Source organism: Canis aureus, chromosome X (assembly GCF_053574225.1).
Source record: "Canis aureus isolate CA01 chromosome X, VMU_Caureus_v.1.0, whole genome shotgun sequence".
In the NCBI taxonomy this organism is placed as follows: domain Eukaryota; kingdom Metazoa; phylum Chordata; class Mammalia; order Carnivora; family Canidae; genus Canis; species Canis aureus.
In genome coordinates this window covers 48,110,730-48,128,466 of record NC_135649.1, presented here as the reverse complement: position 1 = coordinate 48,128,466, position 17,737 = coordinate 48,110,730, and the positions used below count along the sequence as shown (strand labels likewise).

At 45.6% G+C, this 17,737-nt stretch overlaps 1 protein-coding gene across 9 annotated transcripts; it reads left to right on the top strand.

Annotated features, from left to right (window-relative positions):
• The first annotated feature begins 3,238 nt into the window (after positions 1-3,238).
• On the top strand, positions 3,239-16,248 carry LOC144307568 (nuclear RNA export factor 2-like). Of its 9 annotated transcripts, none has more exons than XM_077887427.1 (22): positions 3,240-3,403; positions 6,040-6,223; positions 6,456-6,609; positions 7,090-7,173; positions 7,287-7,391; positions 7,508-7,588; positions 7,709-7,778; positions 7,926-8,014; positions 8,141-8,224; positions 8,428-8,537; positions 10,194-10,230; positions 10,569-10,688; positions 10,770-10,825; positions 10,964-11,071; positions 11,192-11,250; positions 11,365-11,480; positions 11,573-11,615; positions 12,191-12,263; positions 12,354-12,443; positions 12,796-12,969; positions 15,793-15,853; positions 15,992-16,248. In XM_077887427.1, exons 1-22 carry the CDS (start codon positions 3,391-3,393, stop codon positions 16,034-16,036), a joined length of 1,956 nt encoding a protein of 651 aa, XP_077743553.1. In that variant the 5' UTR covers positions 3,240-3,390; the 3' UTR covers positions 16,037-16,248. The 9 variants fall into 9 exon arrangements, with proteins under 9 accessions (XP_077743559.1, XP_077743553.1, XP_077743554.1 ...); XM_077887428.1 differs by having other exon boundaries at positions 8,141-8,248; positions 8,407-8,537; positions 10,620-10,688; XM_077887424.1 differs by having other exon boundaries at positions 8,141-8,248; positions 8,407-8,537.
• Positions 16,249-17,737: the final 1,489 nt, after the last annotated feature.

Here is a 17,737-nt window from a genome sequence, read left to right as displayed (position 1 = left end):
CTTCCATATGCCTGTTTCAGTCTGTGATCTTTTAAGTTTGGTTCCCTTAATCGGTATATTAGGTTATTTCCCACCAGGGCTGCCTTGTTTAACCATCGCCACTGTATAAAATACGCGAGTAGCTAACACTGCAACCTGCCCCCACACGCCCATCTGTCTGCCTTCTTGTAACAGCAAATGCGATGAACACACATTCATCCCTTACTAAACCTCAGCTATTGTACTAAGGTTCCTGACCGAGTAATAACGAACTTATTTGTAGTGCTTATTAGATCACAGGCACTTCTCCAAGGGCTTTGCCTGTATTGCCAGATATTAGCTCAATTCTCACAATTTTTTCATGAGGTAGAAACGGTCACTATCCTCAACGTAAGGGAAATGATAAGGTGAGTCACCATGAAGTCAGAGTTACTTACCCTGGACCACAGAATTTAGGACCATGATTCAAACCCTGGTTGATCTGACCTCGAATCCTATGCCCTTAACCAATAATGTGTGACTCTGTGTTAGGGCTGAAATGAGCACTGGGACGGGACTCAGAGTCCAGTGGGCAATGTTGGATGTGGTGTCTGGGACCAACGTGACCCGAACTCCAGCCCTCTGTCCAAGAAACCCATTGTTGCACACTGTTCCCCATACTGTCTCTCCTTCCTAAGACTGTGTGAGAACTGTTTCTCTGGTGTCCAACTTGAAGATGAAGACACACAGGATATACGTGGAAAGAAAGGACGGTTTCCAGAGGGGTGCATATTGCCAGGATGCATCCAGGTCCTCGGAGGCTTTCTCCACTTCTGTTTCATTCTCTTCCCAGCGGTCACCTCATCTTTCTGGCCCATACGTCCATTCCTTGGCCTTTTTTGCTCCACATGTCAGGAAACCATGTCCCTTCTTTCCTATCTATCCTTGATTCTAGGATTCTAGGAACAATCATTTTTACTCTCCTTCTGTCAAATCAGCCACTCTCTGGTCCCATTGTCTTTCTGTGTCAAAGAGCCTGTAAAGAGGAGCAAAGTCTTGCCATTTGCAACAACATGGATGGAGCTAGAGAGTATATTGCTAAGCGAAAAAAGTCAACCAGAGAAAGGCAAATACCATATGATTTCACTTATATGTGGAATTTAGGGAATAAAAGAAATAAGCAAAGGAAAAATAATGAGAGGGAGAGAGAGAGCAAGACAGAGATGGGGGGAGAGAGAGAGAGAGAGAGAGAGAGAGAGAGAGAAACAGACTCTTAACTATAGAGACCCATCTGATGATTACCACAGGGGAAGTGAGTGGGGTGGGGCGGGGCGTGAAATAGTGATGGGGAGTGCACTTGTCGTGATGAGCACTGGGTGATGTATGGAACTGTCGAACTACTATATATATTGCACATCTGAAACTGATATAATGCTGTGTGTTAACTAACTGGAGTTAAAATGAAAACTTTTATAAAAGTATGAACTTCCAGTCATAAGAGAAATAAGTATTAGGGATGTGAGGTACAACATGATGATCATAGTTAATACTGCTTTATGGCATATTTGGGAGGTGTTCAGAGAGTAAATCCTAAGAGTTCTCATCACAAATAGAAAGCTTTTATGTCTTTTTCATTTATTTTATTTTTGCATCTATATGAGATGATGGATTTTAATTAAAGTAATCGTGGTAATCATTTATGTAAGTGGAATCATTGTACTGTATTCCTTAAACATACACAGGGCATGTCAATTATACCTCAATAAAAATGGGGTAAAAAAGGGAAAAAAGCACTGGCATATTCTTATAGGTATATATTTCAGCAGAAAATATTTTGTATCATAAGTTTTAAAAGTGCAATGTCTGGGTCAAAGCATAAGAATGACTTTTTAATGGTTAAGCATGCTGTAGGAAATTAGACTCTTCTGCACTGTTAATGGAGAAGTATACTATTAGTGTAAATATCCTTAGGAAATTCTCTCTTATAATTTAAAATATCTATGTGCTTTTTCTGGGAAGCTGTAGAGCACAGACTCAAATCTTGGGACTGCCCTAAATCTCAAGCTGTGCTCCCCTGGGTAATTTGGCCTCCACCATTAGGAAAACCTTGTATAGAGAATTCTCAAATTAATTCAAATATTAAAATGCCAAGATGTAAAATAAAATAAAATAAAGTAAAATAAAAAGGGCATATTAAAAACAAGAAACAAAAATTGGCCATATATAATACATAATACATGAAAACAAAATGTACATGAGGGTCCAGTTTTGCGTGGCAATGCACTTTCCAACATGATTCAAAATACATGTATCTGTAACCTAATCATTCAAATGTATAACAGATAATATTAACACATGCTCATGCACACACACACGTTCATGCACACGCTCTTACCTTCCCCTGAGACAAGGACGATACTGCTGTCACAAAGCTGAGCACCCGCAAACATGCATGTAGGTCCAGAACCTTCTTCCTACACATACCAGACACCCAGGAAGCTATATCTGCTGGATTTAAGGAAAGCCTCTCCTCTTTTCCATCACCAGTTTGCAATAGCCTCCCTTCCTCAGATCAGAGAAGCAGTAGTTTTAGCATTAATCAAGAGGGGGGTAATTAGCTCTATTTCTAACTGGACACTAGTGAAACATGCTAAATTTGCAAAAGACAAATTCAACACATGCTAGTTTTACAAGCAGGTTATGAAACAGTTCGGCAGCCCAGTGTATTTTCTGGAATAAATAGATGTGGGTAGAAATGGTTGAGATGTATAGGTTCTCAAAAGTGGCTTTGTTGATCCCAAGTCTACATTGCCTACATTCACTGAAACAGATACGAATTAGGCCCCATTATATGCCAGGCACTGCCAGCTCAAAGTGACTCCTAATCTGCAAACGCCGTGATCCAAACAGGTTTCCCATCTAGTCCAAGACCGGTATCTCCACTTGGTCCAAGGCGCCTGGATCCGCCCAAGCAGGAGTGACTGGCTCCTGGTCATAAAACATCATCCCTGGTATGCTCAGAGAAATCTGTCCTTGAGATCTGAAAGTTCCCCATTAAAAGAGAACCAGCACACTAGCTGGAGGAACACATTAACAAATGTTGGTTGCCGCTGGGCAACTGTTGATTTACTTCTCACCCTGTTCTTTCCTTACCATAGCAGGGATGCCATTGCCATGTACTCAGCAGCATAGCAATGATGTAGGCAGAATTCCAAACGGACAGGACACAGGAAGTAGCCATGTGAACACGCATGATGTCATAAAGGATACTCATGACCATTTCTTTGTGGGAGGATTGATCAGTTAATACTGTGTGGTGGAGCCTGAAGGGCAACTCAGGCAGCCTGGGTGAGAGGCGCCAGCTGATTTCCGATACTCCTGTTGTTGCTTTCGATTTTGGCAGAACAACGGTGAGACAGGGATCGTGCTGAGATGCAAACCTTCAGTAAGTGAGATACGTGTGCGTGCACACACCTGTGCGCACGTGGTCTGTCTATTTAATCTCATGCCCACTCTCTTGTGAGATTCCCAAAATGAGCCTATGCTTGAGATGGCTCCTGTCTGAATCTCCTTGATGAGAGAGGCCTCTGGCCTTCTTTAGGCACCCAGTGTAGCTGGTTGGTCTGGGGATTGCTGTAGCTGTTAGCTGGCTCAGTTTTAACACTTTCCCTTTGCCAGCGTTATCTCTGAAGTGATGTCAGTTCTCAAAAATGACTCTGGTGCCACTGTACACCTTATGTTGACTTCAGGCTGTTATTCCTCCTTTTAATATTTGAGTTTTTTCCTTTCATTGGTGGATTTTCATGAAGACCACGTGGTTTCCTGGCATTCTCCTCTAATAAGGTTCCTCTTTGTGGTGGTTATTGTTGTTTAGAATTATTATGAACTCATGGCCTTTTAACATGTTGATGGGCTTCAAACCATTGTTACATCATTTTGAGCAGTGGAGTGAAATGATTTGAGTTATGCTCTGCAGACAGACAGCAAAGGAGCAAGGATGAAAGCAAAGGGACCAGTTGGAAGGCAGTATATATAATCCAGGAGATAGACATTGGTGTCCTGGCCAGGGTGGTTGCTAATAATGGCAGTTGTGAGAAGTGGTTAGATTCTGGAGGTACTGGAGAGAGGGGGTGAGAGAATTTCCTGATCAGTTGGATGTGGAGTATGACAGAGAGAGCTCTCCAGGCCACTTTTAAGTTTTGAGGACTGAGCCATTGGCATTTCTGGGTCAAATGCTCTATCCATGTTTAATTCCACTTCCAGGGCCACACAGGGAAGGTCTCAAAGGTTGTGAGTAGCAGGATGGTCCTGACAGCAAGGCCACACAGTGAAAGCAATGACTCCTCAGAGGAGTTAATCTGAGGCCTGGTTGTCCTCACTACATCACGGAGCAATCAGCAGTGAACAGATTTTTACTCATAAGTGTACCCTGAGACAACATGGAGTAATTAAGGTACAAAATGTACAACACACAAACTGAGAGAGGCTTAAATATTAGAACCCAAAAGGAAACTGGTTTCTGCCAGTCTAGTTACCTTAATACTCCCCCCACTGCCGGCCCAAACCACTAGTATTATTTTCTGCTGGTACACTGTTTCAGTTGAATGTGGTAAAAATAAAATACCCTCAGTGAATCCACTGTGGGAGAGAGAATTGGGACTCCTATTTCAGTAGATGCCAGGAAACTTCCAAATCTTTCCACGTGGTGGATTATATAGGTTGGCAGGGAGTATTTGAGGGGGGATGGTGAACATCAATGAAACCCGTAGGAGTGAATATCAGGCAAAATATCACCAAGACACTGTCTAAGTATACCTGTGGCTACAATATCCAAGAAAGCAGATGTCAGAGCAAAGAAAATTGATAAGAGACGGAAAGAGGCATTACATAATGATCAAAGGATCAATCTACTGGGGAGTCATAATTAATGATCCTAAATGTGTATGCACCAAACAACAGAGCATCAAAGTACATGAAGCAAAAACTGATAGAGCTGAAAGGAGAAATAACCACGTCCATAATTACAGTTGGGGCCATCAACACCACCCTCCTTGGCAAGGGATAAAATTGCTGGAGACAAAACCAGCAAGGATATAGGAGATCTGAATAACACAATAAACCAACTGGATCTACATGATGTAAATAGAGCACTCCACCCAACGACAGCAGAATACATCCCCCCCCCCGCGATAGCTATGTAATATTCATCAAGCCAGATCACCTCCTGGACCATTGAACAAACCGCAGCCAATTTTAAAGTAATTGAAATCACAATATGGACCCAAATTAGAAACCAGCAATAGAGAGAAAAAAGAAGAATCCCTACACATTTGGAAATGGTAGTTGACATTTCATCCCAGTTTGTCATTCAGACCCTTGTTACAGAGGAGCTGAGGTTAGGAAGAGTGGTCTCCTCAGCTGAAAGGCATTTCAGGCTGGGCAAAAAAGAAAGCTCCCTCTGGATATTTCAAACTGAGTATTGTTGACAGCAAGGCTGGGGGGAGGGGGGCCAACTTAGGAAGCTGTTACTTCAGTCCCACCTGACGTTAAAGCTTGTACTACACCAGCAAAGGAAGTACAGCCTGCTGATCATTGGTGGGATCAGTTTGGTGGCTGATTGTATTTGGAAAGCATGAGAGAGATTGCCTCCCTGGGATTGGTGTGGTTTTTAGACAGGTCTGAGAGAAGGTACAATTCAGATGCCTTCCTGGTGTATGGCTGGTTTCCAATCTAACCCATGGATGATGCATAGATAGATGATAGATAGATAGATAGATAGATAGATAGATAGATAGATAGGTAGGTAGATGATATTGATATATATCAATCCTGCTTCATTCTTTAAAAGGTTCAATACAGTTTCCTCCCTATCCTCCAAGATTCTTTCCCTGATAGTGCCATCTGTCAAACAAGGCTCTCCTATCCGGACAAGCAGAGGAGTTTCCTTTTTGGGTTTAGAGGATTGGACCCTTAGGGCAGGTTGACACTTTGCTCACCTAAATGGTGTTAGCCTAGAACGTGGTACATGGTGAATAGACCACTGATGTATTTTCAATCTTGTATTTTTGTTCCCCTTTTGAGAAAACAATGATGATGGTAGTTCATCTCAAGGAAGAAAGAAGGTTTGGAGTTCTTTCCGAGGTAATTTTGGCAAGAGGGACCCTCTTTATGAACATGGTGGATATGAGCCGCAACCTTCACACCTCCAGGAGGATGATGAAACTGTGTCAATGGGGAATGTCCAGGAGGACCCCCAAGTAAGACAGTAAGTGAACAGGCAGCCTGGTTTGCATGTAGCAGCCCCTGGGACTCTGCGACTCTTTCACTCTCCCTGGTCTTCGTTGTCTTCTCTCACTGGAAAACTGAAGAATGCTAGAAGTGGGATAATGGTTAAGCAATCTTAATTGTAGTCCTGGTGACAGAGAGATGATGGTGTATAGAAGAAGCCTTTCTTAGCATTAATGGCCACTCTCCTCCTCTCCACTTCCCATCCACAGCACTCCCTATAGCACCCGATGCAACAAGAGGAGAGTGAAACGGCATAATGAAGGCCATATCCATATTACTGTGTGGAAAGGTAGAAAAACTCTGAAGAAAGAAGTGGGGGAGAACACACAAGATGGAACCTCAGGGAGCTGGTTCAAGATCACTGTGAGTGTCTTGGCAAGGTCTGCATATTAGATAGACCATCCTGGAATCTTATTAAAAAGGAAGACCACAGGACGCCTGGGTGGCTCAGCAGTTGAGCGTCTGCCTTAGGCCCAGGGCGTGATCCTGGAGTCCTGGGATCAAGTCCCACGTCGGGCTCCCTGCATGGAGCCTGCTTCTCTCTCTGCCTATATCTCTGCCTCTCTCTCTGTGTCTCTTATGAATAAATAAATAAAATTTAAAAAAAGGAAGACCACATTAAAGAACCTTATGGCAATTATTTGGAGGAGAGCTTTCCAACGGAGAGAAAGCAGGCTGAGGAAATCCATATTTGGCACAAAAATGAGAAATAATGCCATGGTCTCTTCTTTAGAGGCCCTCTATGGCTCAGTAGAAGGTCAGACAAGAATGCTGCTGGGTCTGTTTTCCAGCTTTAATTCCATGTTGTCTCTCCTCACTCCCATCCCTTCTTTTCACCTTTAGATTCCCTATGGGAGAAAGTACGACAAGGCATGGCTAATGAATTCAATCCAGAGTCACTGCAGTGTCCCCTTCATTCCAGTGGATGTAAGAGAGGATGGTGAAGCCCGATGAGTGGGCACAGGGAGGTGGGGGTGGGGGAGCTCACTGAGCAGGAAGACTCTATCCTCCAAAATTATGGTTGCCTTCCCCTCCTGCAGTTTCACTATGTGAAAAACCAAGCTCGATTCTTTGTCCAGGATGTTGGCACTGCCTCTGCATTGAAGGATATCAGCTACAAGATTTGTGACGATGAGAACCGAAAGGTATGGGTTGAGGGCATTACCTCTACCTAGTCCTGTGGCAGAAGGACAGGGCAGGGGCTGGTCTTCTTCTTTGGAATGAAAGTTCTTGGTGCTTATGCCACCTCTCCTTCCTGCAGATATCTATCTTTGTCAATCCCTCTACCGTACCCTACTCTGTGAGGTACAAGTTGGAGCCAGAAGAAATGGAGCAGCTAAAGGTAATGCAGACTCAAGGCCCATTGTGTGTGCACACTCAGACGCACCTCTTCTTCCTCCAGCCCCCAATTTCCCTATCCCCGCCAGAGTCTTCCAGTGGCTCTCTCCAACTCTCTCTGCAGCTGACCATGAACAAACGCTATGATGTCTCCCAGCAAGCTCTTGATCTCCAGAGTCTCCGTTTTGACCCAGGTATACTTGATGTCAGTAATTCTAGGGCAGGTGAGGGCACAAGGATCTGCCTGGGAGGGAGACTGAGGGATGGTGATGTGGGCAGGGGTTGGGGCTGGCCATGGGCCTCTCTCAGCCTTCTGATTGCCTCCTCTCGGCTTCCTGAAGACTTGGTGGGCCATGATATAGATATAATCCTGAACCGAAGAAACTGCATGGCTGCCACCCTGCAGATCATTGAAGAGAATTTCCCTGAGGTGAGGCATAGGGCTGAGGCCCAGTGCTGTTATTAATGGTAAGGGATGGAACTCATGGGGTGGAGAACAGATTTGTCTCTGAGGCCTTAGACAGTAACTGTCTCTCTAACTCTTCTTCACCAATAGCTGTTGTCCTTGAACTTGAGCAACAACAAACTGTATGGGCTGGATGGCCTGTCTGACATTATAGAGATGGCCCCCACAATCAAGGTCTTGAACCTCTCCAAAAATGAGGTGGGAAGAGGGAGCCAGGTCAAAGTTGGGTTTGATAGTGGGTGGTAGTGCTCATCAGAGTGATGACAGGAGGCAGGAGAAGGTACCTGTGTGGAAAGGCGGGGACTGGGGGCGCAGGGGGCCCCGTGTGTCTCTCTTTCTCTGGGACTCCTTTCCAGTTTCCTCCCCATATTTCTCAGCTGAACTTGGTGTGGGAGTTAAGCAAGATGAAAGGGCTGAAGCTTGAAGAGCTTTGGCTAGAAGGGAACCCCTTGTGTGACACCTTTCCAGACCAGCCCACCTACATAAGGTCAGTGTGAACCCCTGTTGCCCTTCCTGGGGACCTTTGGGCTCCGGGAGCCTGAGCTGTTCCTGGGAATGTACATATTCAGGAATGTGCAACCCTGGTCCTCTGGAAGGACCATAGGCCCCACCTTCTCTCTCTATGCCCCTCACGTGTAAGGAGTTTCCTTCCTCTGACCTGCTCACCTGTTCTCCTGGTGTGGGGTCTGTTTCCACCTCCCTGCATTCAGTGTTCTTTAGCATGCCCTCCAAGAGTGTGCTCCAGGAAGCAGGGCTCCTCCTCCTCTCCAGGACCAGGAGTGACCAGCCTCGAGCCAGATGCTGGTGCCCTGGACTGAGAAGGGTCCTCCAGCCCAGAGCCTCAGGCTGAGACAGGCCTTCCTACTCCCTGCTGAGATGGGGCTTCCCTCCCTTGTTCTGAGAGGGGACCTCCTTCCTTTGCTCATGAAGGGTTTCCCCTCTAATCTCAGGCTGCCATGGTGGCTTTCCTGCCCCATGCTGAGGGCCGAGGCTATGAATGGCTGCCATCATGACATCCATTTCTCTGACCCAATGCCAGGAGTGGGGTCCTCCTTGGGAGATACCAGTGTTCCCTGAGTCAAGGAACCAGAAGTGGATGACTGCCAGTGAGCAGAGGGCTTCCTGAGGCAGGAATGGAAGGCAGAGAGGGCAGAGGTGCTTGAGGAGATGGGAGGACAGGCCTCTCAGAGGCACTTCCCACTCCCCTCCCTCCACACATTGCATCAACCTAACTGGTCCTTCAGAGAAGCCCTGGGTATCCCAGCACAGGTATAATACCTCAGGCTAGGAACCGACCGAGACAGGCACAGGTGCACAGGGGCCATCAGGAGGGAAGGCAGTGGTCATAAGGGGGGGCCATAGACCCTCAGCCCTATGCCGACCTGGAGCTTGACCCTCTACTCTTTCTGGGGCAGGTCTCCTGCCCCCCGTGGTTGCCTTGTTCCCCATGTCCAGCTCAGACTGAGCTCACACAGGTGGCAAAGTTTCAACCAGCATACACTGGGCCCCCAGCCCAACACCTGCATGTTTTCCATTCCTATCTGGGTGCCAGGGCCAGCCAGGGCGGGTGAAGGAAAAGGCTGCAGCCATGGGGCCTTTTCCTCCTTCTCTCTTCCATCCTGACCCCTACCACCCTGGTAGAGCTTCTTTCCCTTCCCTTTGCTTTGCTTTCTCTTCCTCCTTTGTCTCTGGTTCCCCTATGTCTCTCCCACCTCTCCCCTCCTACCTTCACTCCCTCTTCTGTCTTCATCCCCCTCCCTCTTCCTCCCTGCCTCCTGGGTCTTGCCTCACTCACCTCCCTGCCCCAGCATCCAGGGCCATCCCTGGGGGTGGATGTCATGGTCCTGCAGAATGCTGGACCCCTAGTGAGGTAGCAGAGCCCTGGGCTCCCAGTCCATTCCCTCTTCTCTCTGGGAGCCTTCACTGGGGACTTGGAGGAAGGAAGGGAGGCAGGGAAGGGAAGGCAACCCTGGAGCCTGGGCTCCATATGTTGCTTCTTATGGCACTGAAGAAAGGATTCAGGGCAGTCTAGGTGGGAGCTACACAGTGGAAAAGAGAGGGAGGGGAGGGAGGGAAAGGGAAGGAGGGAGGCCTCACAACTCTGATCTATCAGTCACTTCTTTCTATTTTGGGTTTTGGACAGTGCCATCAGGGATTGTTTTCCCAAGCTGTTACGCCTGGTAAGTGCCTACATTCATTATTATCTCTTACTAACATTGATTACCTCCACACCTGCCCTCTAGCCTTTTGGGTCTTGCCTAGATTACATGTTTGTGTCAGATCCTTATCCATTTTAGGGGACCAGGACTCCTGAAAAACACATCAATATGCTCTCTGGAAAAGTTTCCAAACACACACGCACACACACACACACACACACAAGTTGCATATAGTAGTAAAGACTTCCAGGACCTCATGATGAAAACATCCACTGTAATCTTGTCCATGTAATTTCCAGTGCTTTTTCATACCTGACCTCTGACTCTCACCCTCTTTTGGGATTGTCTTTTCCTTTAAGCATCCAGGACCACCTCTGTGGTCTCCATTACTGACTTCTTCCCTTCTCCAGGATGGCCAGGAGTTACCACCACCAGTTATCATTGATGCTGACACACCCTGCTTGATAAAGCCCTGCAAGGTGAGGGAAAATGATCAATGTTTGGAGTATTACAAGGGAGGCTTTATCAGCCACATAGTCTCAAGTGTCTTTTGATTCCAGGAAAGTTACAAAGGATCTGAGACACTGAAGAGTCTAGTCTTGCAATTCCTGCAGCAGTAAGTACCCCTGGGAATCTAAGAAGGGGAGGGCCAGTATGGGTGAGGCCACCCAAGCTCAGGACTGCTGACTGGGTCTTGAAATCTCATTTGGGGTCCAGACCACAGAGATAGACTATCCTCTTTACTCCCCCACAGGTACTACTTGATCTACGACTCTGGAGACCGTCAGGGTCTCCTCGGTGCCTACCATGATGAGGCCTGCTTCTCCCTGGCCATTTCTTTCAACCCTGAGGACCCAGCCCCGTGAGTACCAAAGCTCAGACTCTGCCCTTGGGCCCTGTGTCTCCTGGGGAGCCACAGGGAAGCCCTTAGAAACATTCATACTGGCCAGACCACCACCTTCTGTTCCTCTTTCTCTGCTAGAAGCAGCTTGTGTGAGTACTCCAAGGAAAGCAGGAATATGAAGAAGCTCAAGGACCTCTGTGCGTGTGTGATGGGGAAGACTGGGCAGGGAAAGGGGGTGTGAAGGGATAATTATAGGGCCCAGGGTGTGGCCACCCCGACCCTCGCTTGCTTTTCCACACCCCTCCCCATAGCCCAGTGTGTTCAGCTGCTGAAGCATACAAACTGTGACATCGTGTGCTCCCTCTGTGTGCTGCCCAAAACGCAGCACGACCTCAGCTCCCTCGTGGTGGACATGTGGTTCCAGACGGTGAGCACCCACTCCCTCCCAAGGGCAGCCCCAGAAAGCCACAGGTGGATGGGAAGTTTAAGTGACTTAGCACCTGTGCTCTTCCCTTTCAGGAGAAGATGCTCTGCTTCTCTGTCAATGGGGTGTTCAAGGAAGGTCAGTGTGCATGGAACCCCTCCCCAGATGCCCCACTGCTCCATCGCCACTGGCTGGGCTCCCTCTCAGAACTCTCCAAGTTTCCCTGATCCCTTTCCTTCTCTTCCTATTCCCTCTGTGTTCTCCTGCCTCCACTCTGCCCCCAAACCATCCTGGTCTGACCTGGGTCTATGCCTGTCTGTCCCACACAGCTTGGACATTAGGGACACAGTCTGTGCAGTTTCATGCCTGCCATTCCAGATCCTTACTCTGAGAACTACTTGGGGTGATTACTTAACCTCTAAGCTTCTTCATTTACAAAATGGAGCTAATAATGTCCCCCTCTTGGGCAGCTGTGAAAAATGAATTGAACAAACTTGTGAAGTGGTTGTCACAGCACCTGTCACATAGTAGAGGCCCTGTCACTTGGGAGCAGATTGTTCCCACTGTTGCCATCCCCATACCAGACACCCTGACTCCCAGTGAACAATTGTCCTCTTCAGCATGAGTATCAATTCAGACTCTGAGTGGGGAACACGGCGTGGGAATGTGAAGCATGTGCAACTCTCAGGGGGTATTGTTGTTTGTTGTTGAAGTGGAAGGAAAGTTTCAGGGTTCTGTTCGTGCCTTCACCCGGACCTTCATCGTTACCCCTGCCAGCAATTCCAGGTGAGCGCTATGTTGTAGGTGGAAATGCTCATCCCAGCCTGGGCTCAGGGTTGTGGGAGCATGGTGGAGTAGACATCTTGTTTTTTTCAGTATTGTGGAAAGCCAACAGGTAGATCCAAGGAGCAGTCTAGTCTGGTGGTTAGAGGACTGGGTTCTCTTCTTGACCATAGCACTCACTAGGTATGTGCCATCTTGGTTAAGTCACATGACCTCTCTGTGACTCATTGTCTTCCTTGGAAAATGGGGATTAGACTGTCCATTCCTTTGGGCTATTGTAAGGGATAAATGTGAATGTAGAATCTTCCCTGGTTTGCAGGTTGAGTACACACCTAGTGAGGCTGGTAGACAGTCCCTGCAAAGGTGGGCTCTGTGGGAGGGCTGGAGGTACCAGCCAAGGAATCGATGTGTGGGGGCAGGCACAGTAGGCATATGGAAGGAACCTAGTTGCTGAGTGGCAGTGGGAGCAGCATCATTGTTGGAGATGTGGGATTGTACATTCGTCCACTTGTCTGAGGGCCCATTTTCCCTCCAGTCTATGCATTGTGAATGATGAGCTGTTCGTGAGAGATGCCACCCCTGGTGAGACTCAGAGTGCATTCTCCAACCAAGAGACCTTCAGCTCCATGCCTACCCTCTCCCAGGAGCAGCAGGAAATGGTCCATGCTTTCTCCACTCAGTCTGGGATGAAACTTGAGTGGTCTCAGAAGTAAGTGGTGGATGTGCATGGGAAGAAGGATGAGTTACTACAGTGACTTGGGTGGAAGCTGGGGGTTGAATCAAAGAAACTCACAGGAAATTTGGAAAAATAACATTTTGGACAGTTTGCTTCTGAAAGGAAAGGAAAGGAAAGGAAAGGAAAGGAAAGGAAAGGAAAGGAAAGGAAAGGAAAGGAATGGAAAGGAAAAGGGCTGATGGAAAAGGTTTCATAGCATTATATACGTGAAGGATTTAAAACATACTATAATGGTCAATGACATTGACTTACATATAGAAAATCCAAAAGAATCCACCAAAAAGCTACTAGAACTAATAAACAAACTCAGTAGGGTTGCAGGATAAAAACCAATATATGAAACGCATTTGTATGTCTATGTACTTGGAATGAGTAGTCCAACAATGAAATGAAGAGAATAAGCCCACTTACAATAGCATCAAAGTAATAAAATATTTGAAAACAAATGTAACAAAAGAAGCATAAATCTTATACTCTGAAATCCATAAAACATTGCTGAAAAAATAAATAAATAAATAAATAAATAAATAAATAAATACAGACACCCCATGGAAAGACATCTCATTTCCATGGGTTGGAATATTGCTAAATGGCTTAATATTGTTGAGATGATAGTAATATCTAGTCCAATCTACAGATTCAACATAATCCCTGTCAAAAATCCTTCTCTACAAAAATTGACAAGGTTATCCTAAACTTCATATGTAAGTGAGCCAAAACAAGCTTGAAAGAAAAGAACAAAGTTAGAGGACTCACACTTCCTAATTTCAAAGCTTGCTGCAAAAGTACAGTAATCAGGACTATGTGGTCCTGGCATATGGACAGTGCATGAATCAATGGAGTGGAGATGAGAGTCCACAAATAAACCCTCACATTTATGGTCAATTGATTGTGAATGAGAGTGATGAAAAAAATCTGTTGGGAAAAAAATAGTCTTTTCAGCAGATGGTGATGGGACAACTGGATATCCACATGCAAAACAATGAATTTTGACCCCTGATTCATATCGTGTACAAACATAGACTATAACGGATCAAAGATCTAAAGGTAAGAGCTAAAACTATAAAAATCATGAAGGAAAACATCGGTGTAATTCTCCATTAATTAGGCAAGTGTTTCTTATATATGACACCAAAAGCACAAGCAACCAAAGAAAAAAATAGATAAATTGGGCTTCATCAGAATTAAAAGCTGTTGTGCACCAATGGACACTATCAGAAGAGTAAAAAATCCCGCCAAAGGAATGGGAGAAAATATTTGCAAATCACGTATCTGACAGGTATATATGAAGAACTCTTGCAGCTCAGCAGTAAAAGGGCAAACAGCCCAATTTAAAACGTGGAGAAAGGGCCTGAATAGACATTTCTCCAAAGAAGATATACAAGGGGCCAACGAGCACATGAAAAACTTCTTAGCACCATTAGTCGTTAAGGATTTAATGCAGATTGAAACCACACAATGAGTTACTGCTTCACACCCACTAGGCTGGCTTTAATCAATAAAATGAGTGAAGTAAGTCAGTCGGAGAAGGACAAACATTATATGTTCTCATTCATTTGGGGAATATAAATAATAGTGAAAGGGAAAATAAGGGAAGGGAGAAGAAATGTGTGGGAAATATCAGAAAGGGAGACAGAACATAAAGACTGCTAACTCTGGGAAACGAACTAGGGGTGGTGGAAGGGGAGGAGGGCGGGGGGTGGGAGTGAATGGGTGACGGGCACTGGGTGTTATTCTGTATGTTAGTAAATTGAACACCAATAAAAAAAAAATAAAAAAAAAATAAAATAAAATAAAATGAATGATAACAAGTGTTGGTGCAGATGTGGAACAACTGGAGTTCTCATGTATTATTGTTGAGAATATAAAATGGAGCAGGGGTTGGGGAAAACATTTTGGCAGCTCCCCAAAATGTTAAACATGGAGTTACCATATGACCCAGTCATTCCACACCCAAGTATCTACCATGAGGAATGAAAGCATATGTTCAGTCTAAGACGTGTACAGGAATGTTCATAGCAGCATTATTTGTAACAGCCAAAAAGTGGAAACAACCCAAATGTCCTTTAGCTGATGAATGGATAAACAAATCTGGTACGTCCACATGGTAGAACATTATTCAGTCATAAAAAAAAGAATACAGTGCTGATATATGCCATGACATGGATGAACCTTGAAAACGTTATGCTAACTGAAAGAAGCCAGCCCCGAAAGGTCACATATTGTATGATTCAATTTATATGAAATGCCCAGCATAGTCAAATCCACAGGGACCAAAAGCAAATTAGTGGTTTCCAGGGTCTGGGGAAAGAGGAGGAATAGGGAGTCATTGCTAATGTTTAAGGAGTTTCTTTGTAAGGTGATAAAATTATTTGGGAATTAGATAATGGTGATGGTTGCACAATCTTATGACTAAACTAAGGAAACACTGAATTGTACACTTTAAAATGTAATGTGCATAAAAATGATAACATAGTTATGTGTATTATATCTCAAAAAATGATTGGAAACTTATACTTTTTAAATTTCCATGTATTTTCTTGAATGTCTTTCTTTATCAATATACATTAAGTTCCCTTGTTCTTTTGGAGAGCTCTATTTTTCTGTTTTGAATTCTAGTGGGCATAAATTCTAGTGGGCAGTGATAGACATTTTCACTAGGTCTTTCTTCATCATTACACATAATGTTCACACTGGTACATGCACCCCGGCAAAAGAGTGGCACAGATTTAGAGCTGCAAGGTCAGCGTGTCTGTACTGTGGTACTAATGGAGATCACCTGTTCTCCCATTCCAGGTGCCTTCAGGACAATGAGTGGAACTACACCAGCGCTGGTCAGGTCTTCACTGTGCTCCAGGTGAGGTCTGGGAATCATTAAGCAGGCTACAGATGGGTGTTTCTGGGCCTCAGGAAGGCCAAGAAGGTGGAGGCTGGGTGGCCTGGGGATGAAACTCTGGATTCTGGCTCTTCTGATGTCTCAATTCCTTCCCTCCAGAAGGAAAGCAAGATCCCAGAGGAGGCCTTCAAACAAATCACCTAAAAGAAGCCTTGGATGTCCACATCATCATTGTTCCTCTTTTCTCCGGCCTATGCCCATGCCCATGACTGGGAAAAGAGGCCTGGCTGACCAAGAAGCCAAAGTTATATTCCAGGCCAGGTGACATACCACCGGGAGGATCAGTTGTTCCGTGTATTTTCCCCACTCATGATTGCTGTTTAGTTTCATAATAAAGAATGATGCTGCACGTCGTATGTTGTGTGTCCTGCATCTCTCTTCCTCTGTCCCAACATGAGCTAATGAGTCCAAGACTGAAAGACCCTGCCCTCTCCCCCACATTATTCACCCTGGCAGTCCCTGGCAGGTACTAATTCCATAGGTAGTGTGTCAAAAAATTCTGATGAGAAAGGACACACGCTGCTTCCAGGGATTAGCCTTTGGAAAGAGTGTCACTCAGTCAGATGCTCTACCTGGAGGCCTGCAGAAGCAGGCATGTGACCTAAAACAACAGGGGCTTTGCAAGGGCTGCCTACCAGCTAGTGAGGGTTGTGGAAGGAAGGAAGACGAGGACTCACATATTTCACTTCTTATTCCTAATCGTTTGAATGCATTCAAAGGCATACTGTCAACAATTTTATGATTTGCACACAGGTGAACGGGAAATGGGCCTGTTCACACCTCTCACCATGCTTACATTTGTCTTTTCATCCACCCCCTGTACTGCCTCCTCCCCAGCTCTGAAGGTGCACTGTGGGAGGGATCTCACTTTAGCACCGAAAGTGAGGAAGAGTCAGCCTGTTTGCCCAGTGCATTTGTCAGAGAGCTGACAAGGGTGCTCCATGTCCATGTGTTTAGACCACAAGCAGGCATTATTTTTGAAATTACAATAATAGTAGTACCAAATTTCAAGTTACCATCCTATAAATGATGGCATAAGTGAGGTACCACCAGTTTACAAATTATGCCTCTATTGGCAGGTCTCACATACGTTATCTCTTACCACTTGCCACTTTTTAGTTCTCTATGTACATTTACACGAGGAATCTGTATAGGGATGTGTGAATTTCTTGGAAATACGACCTAAGGGAAAAATAGGGAGTAATCTATGCTATTCCATGTAGTGCCTCCATGATCAAAGACAAGTCTTCAGCCTCCTCACCTAGAGAATAGAACCCACAGTGCACACTTCCCAGCCGCATCATGAGGAATAGAGACAGTCCACATGTTAGCAAGCAATTGCAGTGTTTGGCTCAAATTAGGCTCTCTGAGCTGTCTGAGTTCTCCTCTCATGGGCAGGGACCACGGAACTCATTGCTTGGCCCCTTTACTTCCTCTCTCTACATCATTACATCTACATCATTAAGTTTCCACATCCTTGACCTCCTTCCCTAGCTAGCTCAGATGCCATGGTCTTCCAGTCACTCACTCTCCTGCCAATTCTCCCAATTCCCTTGGTCCCATGGTACAAAGGCATCAAGTTTATGGACACCTCCAACGAGATGCCCTTCTCACAAAGGCTGCTGCTGGGGATGGGTGGTGGACCCCTTCCTATACCCCATCAGGGCCCAGGAGCCTCTGGGGGGAAAGAACCCCAGAAGCAGCTGCAGGAACTCCAAGAGGAGTGGCCTTGATGATGACTTTTTCTATCTCCAACTGAATTCTGTGCCTTTCCTAAAAATCCCTCTGACTCCATTGTGTTACTCTCTGCTCTCAACACTTTGTCCCAGATCTTGCTTTGATCTG

Bases quoted from the DNA above. Each gene is read 5' to 3' on its own strand.
- LOC144307568 (XM_077887424.1), top strand. The intron at 11,616-12,190 runs GTCAGTGTGCAT...TTGTTGTTGAAG, and splicing joins CAATGGGGTGTTCAAGGAAG to TGGAAGGAAAGTTTCAGGGT. The intron at 12,444-12,795 runs GTATGTGCCATC...TTTTCCCTCCAG, and splicing joins TTGACCATAGCACTCACTAG to TCTATGCATTGTGAATGATG.